Raw genomic sequence first — 14532 nt, forward strand, 5'->3', positions numbered from 1 at the left:
CCACTGGTGTCATATGCACAATATCATAAGAAAACACAATACACAGATATACTAAAAATAAAGGTACTTTATTTTTATGACAATATACCAAAAGTATCTCAGTGAGTACCCTCAGTAGGAGGATAGCAAATAGACACAAGATATGTGTACACAATACCAAAAATATGCAGTAATAGCAATAGAAAACAGTGCAAGCAATGTATAGTCACAATAGATTGCAATGGGAGCACATAGGTATAGGGGCAACACAAACCATATACTCCAAAAGTGGAATGCGAATCACGAATGGACCCCAAACCTATGTGACCTCGTAGAGGGTCGCTGGCACTGTAAGAAAACAGTGAGGGTTAGAAAAATAGCCCACCCCAAGACCCTGAAAAGTGGGTGCAAAGTGCACCTAAGTTCCCCAGAGAGCACAGAAGTCGTGATAGGGGAATTCTGCAAGGAAGACCAACACCAGCAATGCAACAACAATGGATTTCCAGACGAGAGTACCTGTGGAACAAGGGGACCAAGTCCAAAAGTCATGATCAAGTCGGGAGTGGGCAGATGCCCAGGAAATGCCAGCTGTGGGTGCAAAGAAGCTGCCACCGGATGGTAGAAGCTGTGGATTCTGCAAGAACGAAGAGGGCTAGAAACTTCCCCTTTGGAGGATGGATGTCCCACGTCGTGAAGAAGCTTGCAGAGGTGTTTCCGTGCAGAAAGACCGCAAACAAGCCTTGCTAGCTGCAAGGGTCGCGGTTAGGATTTTTGGATGCTGCTGTGGCCCAGGAGGGACCAGGATGTCGCCAATTGCGTGAGGAGACAGAGGGGGCGCCCAGCAAGACAAGGAGCCCACTCAGAAGCAAGCAGCACCTGCAGAAGTGCCGGAACAGGCACTACGAAGAAGAGTGAACCGGAGCTCACCCGAAGTCACAAAGGAAGGTCCCACGACGCCGGAGGACAACTCAGGAGGTCGTGCACTACAGGTTAGAGTGTCAGGGACCCAGGCTTGGCTGTGCACAAAGGAAATCCTGGAAGAGTGCACAGGAGCCGGAGCAGCTGCAAATCACGCGGTACCCAGCAATGCAGTCTAGCGTGGGGAGGCAAGGACTTAACTCCACCAAACTTGGACTGAAGAGTCACTAGACTGTGGGAGTCACTTGGACAGAGTTGCTGAGTTCCAGGGACCACGCTCGTCGTGCTGAGAGGGGACCCAGAGGACCAGTGATGCAGTCTTTTGGTGCCTGCGGTTGCAGGGGGAAGATTCCGTCGACCCACGGGAGATTTCTTCGGAGCTTCTAGTGCAGAGAGGAGGCAGACTACCCCCACAGCATGCACCACCAGGAAAGCAGTCGAGAAGGCGGCAGGATCAGCGATACAAGGTTGCAGTAGTCGTCTTTGCTACTTTGTTGCGGTTTTGCAGGCTTCCAGCGCGGTCAGCAGTCGGTTCCTTGGTAGAAGGTGAAGAGAGAGATGCAGAGGAACTCTGATGAGCTCTTGCATTCGTTATCTAAAGAATTCCCCAAAGCAGAGACGCTAAATAGCCAGAAAAGGAGGTTTGGCTACCTAGGAAGGAGGATAGGCTAGCAACACAGGTAAGAGCCTATCAGAAGGAGTCTCTGACGTCACCTGCTGGCCCTGTCCACTCAGAGCAGTCCAGTGTGCCAGCAGCACCTCTGTTTCCAAGATGGCAGAGGTCTGGAGCACACTGGAGGAGCTCTGGGCACCTCCCAGGGGAGGTGCAGGTCAGGGGAGTGGTCACTCCCCTTTCCTTTGTCCAGTTTCGCGCCAGAGCAGGGCTGGGGGATCCCTGAACCGGTGTAGACTGGCTTATGCAGAGATGGGCACCATCTGTGCCCATCAAAGCATTTCCAGAGGCTGGGGGAGGCTACTCCTCCCCAGCCCTGACACCTTTTTCCAAAGGGAGAGGGTGTAACACCCTCTCTCTGAGGAAGTCCTTTGTTCTGCCTTCCTGGGCCAAGCCTGGCTGGACCCCAGGAGGGCAGAAACCTGTCTGAGGGGTTGGCAGCAGCAGCAGCTGCAATGAAACCCCGGGAAAGGTAGTTTGGCAGTGCCCGGGTCTGTGCTAGAGACCCGGGGGATCATGGGATTGTCTCACCAATGCCAGGATGGCATTGGGGGGGGGGGGGAGGGGGGGGCAATTCCATGATCTTAGACATGTTACATGGCCATATTCGGAGTTACCATTGTGAAGCTATACATAGGTAGTGACCTATGTATAGTGCACACGTGTAATGGTGTCCCCGCACTCACAAAGTCCGGAGAATTTGCCCTGAACAATATTGGGGCACCTTGGCTAGTGCCAGGGTGCCCACACACTAAGTAACTTAGCACCCAACCTTTACCAGGTAAAGGTTAGACATATAGGTGACTTATAAGTTACTTAAGTGCAGTGGTAAATGGCTGTGAAATAACGTGGACGTTATTTCACTCAGGCTGCAGTGGCAGGCCTGTGTAAGAATTGTCAGAGCTCCCTATGGGTGGCAAAAGAAATGCTGCAGCCCATAGGGATCTCCTGGAACCCCAATACCCTGGGTACCTCAGTACCATATACTAGGGAATTATAAGGGTCTTCCAGTATGCCAATGTAAATTGGTGAAATTGGTCACTAGCCTGTTAGTGACAATTTGGAAAGAAATGAGAGAGCATAACCACTGAGGTTCTGGTTAGCAGAGCCTCAGTGAGACAGTTAGTCATCACACAGGTAACACATACAGGGCACACTTATGAGCACTGGGGCCCTGGCTGGCAGGGTCCCAGTGACACATACAACTAAAAACATATATACAGTGAAATATGGGGGTAACATGCCAGGCAAGATGGTACTTTCCTACAATTGCCTACACTACACTAATAAGGGATAACTGGACCTGGTATAAGGTGTAAGTACCATAGGTACAAACCAGGCCAGCCTCCCACAGCGATTATTATTATTATTTTTTTTTTTTTTTACTTTACACCCAAATGTGAACTGAGATGATTGAGTGCATTTTGAGACAATTTTTTTCTGAAACAGAGAGCAGCAACAAGAACTCTATGCCATCACAATTCCAACACATACATAGGTTGCTGGTAGTCACCATCACAGTTTCAATGTACCACCCATGCTAGACTTTATGAAGATTTGTTCACAAATACATTTTTATACAGGATGTTACTAAAGATACTAAAGATCGTGGTTGAATATTGTGAATGATTTCACTTGTGATCTAAGGTTAAACACACAATAAGGAAAGGTTTAGCAGCATATCTAGATTTATAAATGGAAATTTTGGACGAAGCAATGTTTACTAGAAAAGAGCTGGGTGTTTCTGTGCAAAAATGCGCATCAACTCAGCCTAAGATGGTTAACTTCCTATTGATAAGTCTTTCGCTGTAGTCGTAATGAATAATTTGTGTAGATTTGAATTATGGAAGTATCCACACAGCATATTTAAGGGGCCCAAAATGAAAATGTAGTCTCTACTTATTACCTGACCATAGAACCAGCCAGAATGAGAAGGCTATATTAGTTACCTGGTTGTATATCAAAGAAATCAAATAGTGCTACGATTGATTGGAAAAGTGACTTTTGTTGTCCATAGAGGAGATTTGAAAATATGTATAAAGCAGACTTCAGATTATCCTTAGGAAATATTCAGGCTTAGAGATGCTTGGCCATCACTTCCAATAAACAAATCCCAGAAAGGATATTTTGAAAGGTTTCCTGAAGCACACACTTGAACCCCAGAGGGTTTCTTAAAGTTAGTGCTAAGCCGTCACCAAAGAAAAAAATATCTTAACGCCTATCTAGGAGTATTGGACACCCCGAAATCCAAAAGATTAAGAGAACATGAAAGATTTAGCTTTAGCTCTTTCCGCAAGGCAAAATGTGTCTGAATTGACCTTAAGTGCACTGTACAGTTACTCTACAAGAGCTGGAAAACAAAATGGGCATCCTTTTCCCATCCTAACTACGCTGGACCCTGATCCTTCTTAAGCTTAAAAGAGTGAGAAGTTAAATTATTGGTTCTGCTTTGCATATTAAAGCGTTATTAGACACAGTCATCTAAGTTGTGTCAAACACTGCATGCATTATGTAGAATACTTTGAAGTTAATGGTCTGTTTCAGTGGTAGTGAGAGGAGGCTGATTCTAGCCTGAGAGACACAATCAAATGTCTTCAGGGATGCTACTGTATGAACAGAAAAGTTATGTGCTCCTTGAGGTTACAATAGTTAATTGTGGAAGAATTCCATGCAAGACTACATTGACCTGAAGCTCCTGCGACAGGAAAGGTAGAATTTTCCCCATGTGTCTATATGGACTTTATTATGTTTTTTTCCCACCTATCATCCTTTATTTTGTTTTTGGAAGATTGTGCCTTTTTATTTCTAGAAAAATATGCTAAAGAGCGCATTCTAGGAATATATCCCTCCAAATTCCCACTCTTAGCACACAGTTTTTTAGCACGATAACATTTTTGCGCGAAAAATAATTTTGTATTAATTTTCATCAGCAATTGAATTGTGAAACTTGACGATATCTTTCTCTGTAAAATGTATGTTTTTTACACCTGTAAATTACGTGGTGCAACTTATTAGAGAAGCCAACATATAGTTTTTTTTTTATCTTTCAGACTGCTTACTAACCAAGCAATAATTTATATAGGAAGAACTGAATTAGCCACTTGTTTCATAGATTTATGGAAAAAGCATGAGAGGTGTAGTTTTTTTCATTATTTTTGGGACATTTATGCAGCACTGAAGCCCATAGGCTTCTGAGTGTCTGTGGACATCTTTTATTGCCACTATTTAGAAAGTAACAGTTTTTTTTTTGTTCCGAATGTCTGAGAGTTCTATACGTTTCAGGTTGGACATCAGGTGTTCTTCCTCGAGCCTTGGCTCTTTTTATCCAAGGATCGGCGATTGGATTATTGCCAAGCGATCTTTATATACCTAATAGAGATATAGCCTCCTCATTGATGGAGAATATTTTTTTTCCTCACCTGTATTTCGGTTGCATTTTTCTTGTAGTTTCAGACATTAAGGTTGAAGATCTTGATCTATGAGGTTTGGGTAACAATGTATTTTTAAAATAACATATGCAAGTCACATGTTTCCACCAGAGAATGTCTTTAAAAAGGCCTCATGGGTAAAAATGTTCAGATCTCCTGAAAATGGCTTGTTTTAATCATGGAAAATGTATGATTCGGTTCTGCAGTGGGTTTTTTCTCATATGGTGTTTTGAGGTGATGAATGTTGTAAATCGGACCAATACCACACCAGTGCACAAACCACCAAGCATGTGCTAATAATGTAGATGGTGCCTAAGAATGTATGCATGGCTACGGTTGGACACAAAAGCCTCAGTGCATTCACCAGACCAGTGCGTTCATGGTGTTGTGAAACGCCATGGAAAGGTCTCAGAAGCTCATGCAATAATCTAAATTAAGCCTTCAGAGAAGGACACAGCTCTTTAGATGAGGTGAAATATTTAAAAGTAACTGTGTTCTTTTTTTGAGGAAACTACATTTATCATGATGCAATGGGGCTGATTATTTGCTGGGATGTTAGGCAGGTGTGCTCCTAACTGTTTGTAACTTTAAAAAGGCTCCCTTGAGCAGGCACCGGCATGCCAGTGAAGAGGTATTGAAACCGGATGATTAATGGCAGCATTTCCAGCACCCCGCAAACTTGTTCTCTGCTGAAGAAGGGATTAACCCAGAAACACATGTGTCCAGAGATGCACAGCAAAGGCTGCACCTATTTAGAGGTGAAATATTTAAAAGTAACTGAGTTCGTTTTTTGAGGAAACTACATTTACCATGATGCAATGGGGCTGATTATTTGCTGGGATGTTAGGCAGGTGCGCTCCTAACTGTTTGCAGCTCTTTAGATGAGGCCTGCAGAACTGGTCTTAGTATGCATGTGTGATCACCAGAACTTGTTGCAGTTTTCCAAGTAGAGACTATAGAATGTGGTTTAAATAATCCAGACAAGGTCTGCAACACTGCTTATAGTAACTGAGGTGAGGCCTTCATAATCGGACACATAACCCTACTTATGCCTTTTCCTGTGATGTGTATAATGCCACACTACCTCACTTTTCTGCTTATTCCTCTCCCTCTGAGCATCACCTCTGCTCTCGCTTGCCCAGGGACCCACTCCTTTTACCCACCTTAGGGTCTTTGGATATGAAAAAGAAATATTGATGTACTTGATAGGAATAGGCTTCTAAAACTTCTTATGGATTTTACATTTTGCTAGGATCTCACTGCCGCATCCTTGGGGAAAAAGTACATTGGATTGCATTTTCAGCATCAAACGCATAGATACTGGTTTGAATACCAATTTGTACCTTTGCACATGAGTTTAAGCATTCCTATTATTAGGCAATCGACTGAACAAATTCTGTTCTGTATATTCTTGGGATAATGCTACGGTGATGCTGAATTACACTTTCCATTTTTTCTGTACTACTCAGAGCCAGTTACAATTAAAACGCTTTGTAATTTTAATAGTGATTATGGAAGTTTGGTGGTTGCCCCATTTGTAATAATCTAGCTATTCCAAAGAACACATTTGGAGCACAATTATTGGTGGGATGTTTTATGCCCATGTACTACATCAAGGGAGCAAAATACAGAGATAGCCATATCTTTGAAACCCTTGCACTCTGGCCCTGACTATTAAAAAATGAATTGGGCACAATCTTTTAACTTGTATCCATGTGCATGGACTTCGTAAGCACTTGGGACTGTGTTCCAGTCCACTCTTTTTTTTTCTTTGTGCACTCTCCCACTCCAGTCGTCTGAGATAAGTATACAGCACAGGAATGCATTCCTGAATGCTTACCAATAACTGTTTAATTTGAGCATTTTAAATATCACTTTTTTCCAAAAGTGAGATACCCTAAAAGCATTAGCCCTCTACTCACTATGTCGGAGTTCTCGAATTACACCTTACAGATAATGCTTAAACCAGTCTGGGTTATTTGTGTTGCATTCTAGATGCCGGGATATAGACCTTAATTTGTGATAATATTGACCGGCACACATTGCCTCTACAATATTGACCACCAACATTATTGTCAAGGTAAGCAGCAAGTGAGGCTGTATATCCTATTCTAACTCTATATCTATTTACCTTGAATATAAATGTTGATAGACAACATTTTAGAATGACTTGTACTGTGGTAAAATAGCTTATCTTTCAATTCCATTAATGACCAAATGTGTCCTTTCATTTCCAATGCCCCTAAGTACTCAAATGTCCTCTCTTGTTGCCTGTGTCTATTTGCCACTGCCTTCTTATAAGCCAAAGACGAGATGGCAGTTCAATCCATTCTTTGTCCGTCATCTTACTTTTGTACTTTGTTTGGTTATATAACAAGTACTTTAGCTTAATGACAATATATATGAAATGAAACACAGATTTTACAATGGACAGACACCATAGTGTGGGTGCTCTTTAAATATTCAACGCTTCTGCTACTGACCTCACTCCCAAAACTGAAGGTGGGCTTTGCTGCGGGTACCTGCTTATGACACCATTAGGACCCAAGATGTTCTGTGCTGCTGCTACCACCTGATGTACCTGTCACGGCCCTAGTTCGCCAGCTTTGCCTCTACCAGTGGATGCCACAGCCAATACCCAAGCTGTCTGTACTGCTGCTCCCACCCAATGGCACCTCCAAAGACACAAGGTGGTCTACATCGCTGATACAACCTACTGCTACTGCCAAAACTCAAGGCTGGTTTTCATTGGTACCAATTACATGTGTATTCAAGTAAGCGCTCAATATACCTTATTCCAAAGCTAAATGATTTCACAAATATTGCTAGAGAACAGAATATGGAATTACAAATTTACACTTCAAACAAAATTAGGTTACAGAATCTGAGCCAGTTATGTGGCTGTGTGTGAAAAATCACATCTGCTATCTAAGCCAACATTTGGTTTTCTTAGCTGTTGTAGCAGAGAGTTTGTGCCCCATCAACCTGGAATGTTAAAGCTTGGGTGAATTATTACCTCCAAAAGAACTTCAAAGTAAATGCTTCTGTGGGATAGAGGGAGTGATCAAACAAGAATGCCTCTGATGGCCATATTGGGCCAATAGGTGAACATCTTAAGACAGCCAGCTACAGATTCACTTTGAAGGGCGCGTCTTTCGTTCACACCAACAGGAAAATTTCTAATAAGCCCGCTCTTCTTCAAACAGTTATTGTTGTACATGGATATAGAAAATTCACCATACATAATTCACCATACAGCAGTCAGTTTCCCAACTCGCCAATGTCTCTATAAGACTGCCTTTCAGAATGAGATTCAGACAAAATGTGAATGCCAGTCTCCACGTGGTGGTGGTTTCACCCGTGCAGTAATTGTACACTTCTGGGCAGGACACCAAAGTGTAGTATGGTGTTAAGCTTTGGAGAGCATGACCAGGTCTACAATACATCTAATTCTGGTAACCCACGTCTGTTAAATTGTGTACAGACCTGGAGGCCTCATCAGTGGCTTTGTGCAGTTTTGGAGGGAAAATCCTGAGTACTGTGTCCCATTCTGAAGACTATGTATGAAGTAGGGTGGCCAGTTCTTGAGACCACATCTGGAGTACAGTGTTTCTTTCTGTGAAATGCCATGCACAACTGGATCCTACAGGTATGCAAGGGTGACCACTGCAGGGATTATATAGCATTTTAGAGGCCAGTGCTACACAAATTTAAAATAGAGACATTCCAAGCTTGGGCAAAATATTAGGTGCTTGTTAAAGGTCACAAATATGAGCACAACTCAAGTACAGGACCCTGGAGGAAAGAGGGGTGTTACGGGAGGTATGCAAACTCAGAAAGCTTTTCTTTCAGTGTATCATGGATCACTTGGAAATCGAGGTCACAATATAAGATTGGAAAGGAAGTGAAGTCTGAGAAAAAAAGCATTGGCAATGTCAATAGGTATCGCATATGAGAGTTGTTGACTTTGGCAATGTTTTGTAGCTATGCTGTACAGTTGCACAGATGCTTTATAGTGTGGCAAAAACTGATTTTAAAAAGTGCCATGATGCAGCCAGGACAAATGCGCCTTTATTTAAAGTCCATTAATGCTGGATTAATCGTAGTCCTTTTTTATTATTATTTTAAGCCATTCTGCACAGCACTCGTGCTGATATACAGCATGACTACGAATAATTGCCAGTGGCCAAGGTGTACAGCATTTACACAAAGCAGTGGTAGGGCCAGCTGTCTCAAAGGTGTGGCCTTTTGGCTTTCCCAATGCTTGTTGGATCTCATCACAACACCCCTGTGGTTCCAAGCAAAACAGATAATCACCCCAGGTGTGTAAAAGGAAGAAAAAAAAATGGCATTTGAGAAGAAATCATATCACATAATGAAAGCAATTGCTTCCATGACCATGTTTCTGTGAAAATACATTTTAAAGCAGATAACACCTGTTGGCACAACAGAAGCAGATAACATCTGTTGTCACAATAATCGTCTATTTCAAAGAAGAAAAGAACATATTTGAAGTGTGTGTGGAATTGTAAAACAGTTACAAATGGCAAGAGGTTCAACAAGGAGGGAAGAAGAAAAAATATAAATTGTGTCTCAACCACAACCCAATCAGCGGAAGGAAAGCCATGAAGCAATCAGTACTCCGGCCTATAGAAGCGGAAGTGAAGCCAGTGCTTGCTGGCCAATAAAAAGGCAGCAAGTGAGAGGGCAGCCAACCAGTGGTAAGTAGTGGCAGGCTGCAAGCCCCTTGTTGAATACAGTCTCTCTCGCAAGCAAGAGCGCATGCATTGTGGCAGGCAAGACCTAAAACTGACAATATAGTGTTTTACAGCAAGCACATTAAATGCATCGCATGGCCGCCATAAGAGTGATGGCAGAAACCCCGGCAGCTCATTCAGCTTTTGTCAGACGAGAGAAGTAGAAAGGGTGTGTGAAGTCATCACGATCAACATTCTGCACCAGCCTTAGGCGGTCTTTGTCATCTGTTTACTGCATGCAGTCCGAATAGGCACCCTCACAGAGTTCTATCTAGGGCACAAGTCGAGGGTAGATGTGTGTAGTCACAGGGTGGACGCCGTCTACCCTGTATGGGGTGGGGGCCCACAAAAATATGCTAAACTTGTCCCAGTGTAGTTTTTGGACACCAGGACACATTCAGCAGTGGAGGTATGTTTGCTTTTGTTACTATCAGCATCGTGCAGGCAGGGAGGCTTATCAGATTCCAGATGGGCCTGTAACAAAGGACGAAGTTAAGGGGTTTCAGGCCTCCTTTTATTGGAGTATCCTGGCTAGGAGCCTCACACCTAAATGCTATGGAGGGGAAACAAAGATACACTAGTTAAGAGAGGCACACGTTTGCCTTTGTCAAGTCCCTGTATATAAGACATGCATGCATTGTAAAAATGTCAGATATGCCAGTCTGTCCCAATATTTACCCAAATAACTGTTTAAATGCCACGGTTTTGTTTTATCTCTTTTACAGCGCTATAGCGCCAAGCATCCAAATGCAGGGTATCAGAGCACTTTACATCACAGATAATTTACCGGACACACGCAGAAGGTGTATTAACCCTGTAAGATATTTTAAAATGCAGACTTTGTAACCAGTTAAGCAGAACATATTTAAGGACATGTGCCTCCTTGTTGCCCATTTCTTTGTGGCAGGGTTTTAAAAAATAAATGTATATCTTGAGGCCTAAATTTTGCATTGGGGTTGCATCACTATTTTGGCACATCAATAACGCAAAATCTAATTTGTTAAATATTGTAATGCGCTCAAATGTACTCATGATAGACATGCTAAGCAAATGTAGGAGGACTTAAGAAGTGATGCTTCTTCTTGCATGTCACTTCCTGTGCGGTCATGGGATGTGATACCACTTCCTGTGATGCCCTGTGCGATGTAATGCACCGCGGCTTCATGTGCCGTGATGTCACAAGCTGTGATGTCGCGCTATGATGTCACTTGCATACTGCCTAACTTTGTTAGCCCCCCACACAAATCTTTTTTTAGGATTGGTGCACTGGTTCTATCACCAAAAGCCACTAAAAGCGCTGCGATGCCATACTAATGGCAAATTGTGAGCTACATACGTAGCAACTAAAAATCATATCAGTTAATGCTTAGGTGGTGCTGGTCAAATAAATAGTGAAAAAACTGCTCTCTTCGAACTTAATGTGAGAATTTAAACCCCGGTAAGGTAATTTCCCCAAAAACACTATTCACTGTTAGCGGTGTTTAATTTACTGACCTTTTCACCAGTAGTCCATTCTGGGAAATTGTAAACTTCTGTGACTTATAGAAAGATTTCGTTTGGTGTCAAAACCGTGCTCCAAAATACAAGTTCTCCTTGTAAATAAAAGATGCCAACACCTTATCTTTCATATTATTCTCCATACTACAAATCTGTGACTTTTTGGCCATGTATGTAACAGTATGTACTTCCCAACTCAAGGCCACTCAAATCATCGACCTCATAAGAATGAGAGGCCGAGCCAAAAACATGAACTTCTATAGATAAATCTGTTCCGCAGATTCACTATCCCACCTTAGAGCCTCCTGGCAGACATGATAGATACGTTACGCTTCAGTTAACAAGTAGCTCACGAGTTCTCTGTTTTTTTTATTTTGTAACAAAACTTTCTAACTTATAACAGAGGCTTATTTTGCCCAGGGGTCTCGAGAGAGTGTTTGTGTACACACCCCACACTCACGATCCCGGGCCTGGGAGCCACTGTTGTTCACCCCCGTGCAGTGAACCCGGCGCCGCCCCCCTGGAGCTCACCTCTGATGTGGGGTCTCCTCGCTGCGTTCAATGTATGTCCCCATCTCTCCTCGGCTGTGAGCGCCGCCTGCACCCCTGTCGGAGCCTCGTCTCTGCAAGCACCCACCGACGAGCGCTCTCGGCTTCCGCCGCCGACAGCCGTGGTAGTCAGAGCATCCGTGGGACTCATTATAAACTGGTTTTTCTGCCTCTGCCTTCGCAGGCACGTTTTTTGGACGGCACATTACCTGTGATCGCCTCTCCTCAGCTGGAGCATCTGGGCCTTAGCGCCGACAGCCTGTCAGCTCATCACAACCGCTCGGGGAGGTGCTGTGGGGGGGCCAGTGTGGTCTTACCCCGAGGCCCGGAGAGCGCCTGGGTCAAGCATTCAGCCGTAGGCTAAAAGGTATACTTGATAACTACAGTTCAGGCAGGGTCAAACACGGCATAAACGTAATAACACCAGAAACATTGTGAACCTGGCAGATAAGATAACCTAATGCTGAAAATTATGACGACATGAGTGTTTGGTTTCACCTTAAGAGATATGACGTGCCGGACGTGTAATTTCAAACGAAGCAACTGGACAGCAGATCACCGACGGACTGTTCGAAGTAAACAAGCACTGTGCCCTCTCCTCGAGGCGTTAATAGTAGTTAACCGACTAGAAACGTGGCTTGAGCAATTATCAGCATTTAAAGTCCTCTTCAGAGGGGCCTGACTGGTCTTCATTGCTCACTCCGCAAATACAGGCTTGCCTTTAGGGCGTGTAATGACCCCCCGTGCACTTAACAAGACCTGGAAATATGTGGACAAGAAGGCTGTTAGCATCCATGTCCCTAATCCAATACAACGCTACAAAAAAAAAAACACAGGACTTCCAGGCTTATTTCCATGCCACTGACCCTGTAATGTAACCAAACAACACTAATTCGTGTCAGATTTCTACACATTTTGTACCGGATATTAACCAAACTCCTCTTGGTAGCACCCCCTCCATCAGTCTCTTACTGTTTTCATATCTGCTGTCTGAGACACAGGCACACCATATGTGAAGTCCATCTAATCTGTATATCCTCAAAAGACACAAGCAGGCCTGTCTGACATGTTCCGCCTCTGATGGCCCACCTTGGTGATGTACGGCCTGAATTACTATAGCAGAGAAGCCTGACCACTGCTCATGCTCCTCCAAGTACAAAAAAAGAAAAGTGATACACAAAATATTTGCATTAAATCCTCTGGATAGCATTCTGATGCCTCCCCATGATCATTTATTTTTTCTGTAAAGTGTTCCTCCAAATTTTTGAGTGCCACCTGAAAGACAGACACGTGGCCATCTGTTCCTTCCCTCCTCTCACTGAAAAAATCTGACAAGTTTTCGTAGACTTTCCTTCCTTCTGTGCCTAGTTTGTGTATTCAAATGTGTTGTTTCCTGGTTGGCGATAATGTATCTCCGCCCCTTGCTAAGGCATGACTCAGTAATTGCACCCATTGGTTCCACTTTAGGATGGGATGTCCTAGGTCATTTAGCTTGGAGGTGGTTGGTACACAGCACATTTGTACCATGAATATGAGAGGTACAAGGCAGTCCAAGATTAGTATGAAGCAAGTTCAAGAGATTCTTTAAACACGTACCAACAAAATAAAGAAGGAAAAAATAGTACCTCTTATAATACAGAATCTACCAGTATAAATATGATATATTTCATAAGTTAAGATTTTTTTTTGTAACTTGGATCCGTCACAAACAATTTCCGCGAAGAAACTAAAGAAAATCACACTTTATAAATTGGAACAATATTGGTAAGAAGTTACCGCGCTCTGTAGGAGGCAAGTCTTTCTTACAGCACCCTAGAAAAGGGACACATTTCTCATGTTGAGCTTGTGGATGGCGACTCCCAGGCTTAGTACTTACTTGTTGGAAGGTCGGAAGCAGTGTATCGGAGCTGGGTTTAAAGAGCGCAGCGGTAAGATTTGAAGAGCTCTCCCATTGGGAGAAGTCACTCACAGACCTTCAGGAGTGCACCCACATATGACGGATCTGATGCGCTCAACCCAACCACTGTGTCCCCCGGTGGGTTGCAGCTGCACTTAGAAACCACAAAAAAGTTGTAATTAAGGGTAGACTTGAGAGAAGGTATATTAGAGCATTTGGCAAAGTGTAACTAGATCGCTGACTGCAGGTGGTGCCCAGCAACAGGCTGCAGAATCCCATAATCTTGAAAGACATGATTGAAAGAAGAAGGCCCACAACAATGGAAAGCAGTTCAGTGCCTCACTGGTTGAAGAATTCCGTACCATGCGACTAAGTGCAGAGACATCGAAGGGGCATAAATCCACAGCGTTAGAACAAAGCTGGTTATCTCTACTTCAGGATTTGCATCCTAACAGCAATTGTGAATGAACATTTTTTTTTTATCAGCATGTTGCGTCTCATACAAATTACAGCATATGTGAAGACAGTAGGGGGGTTGATGACCATAGCTGTCCCATGCACAGATAGAAGCCATCGCAAGTGTTATGATGGTCTTAAGAAGCGTTGAAAGGCGATTTATTCCCAACAGTCATCACTGAGCTATATCAACTGAAAAGGCGAGCCAGAATAGGTGTCAACTTTCCAATGGAGATACCAACAAGTAGGTGTGTAAGGAGCGACATCATAACTAGTTAAAGCAAAGGGAGGTATGGAGAGGGCAAGCCAATAAGTACTTATTGTATAGTTATAATAAGAAATAAGCGCAGAAACTTGTACACTGTACACAAAGGTTTA

General features: G+C 43.4%; 1 protein-coding gene across 1 annotated transcript in view; it reads right to left on the reverse strand.

The window, feature by feature from the left end:
- BNIPL (BCL2 interacting protein like) overlaps window positions 1–12015 on the reverse strand; it is an 85716-nt gene extending 73701 nt beyond the window's left edge. Inside the window, exon 1 of the mRNA XM_069218511.1 lies at window positions 11784–12015. Within this exon, the coding sequence (XP_069074612.1) occupies window positions 11784–12007 (224 nt within the window). The 5' untranslated portion in view covers window positions 12008–12015. The remainder of the gene's footprint in view (window positions 1–11783) is intronic.
- Between the last annotated feature and the right edge of the window lie 2517 nt (window positions 12016–14532).

Source organism: Pleurodeles waltl, chromosome 12 (genome assembly GCF_031143425.1).
Source record: "Pleurodeles waltl isolate 20211129_DDA chromosome 12, aPleWal1.hap1.20221129, whole genome shotgun sequence".
In the NCBI taxonomy this organism is placed as follows: Eukaryota; Metazoa; Chordata; class Amphibia; order Caudata; family Salamandridae; genus Pleurodeles; species Pleurodeles waltl.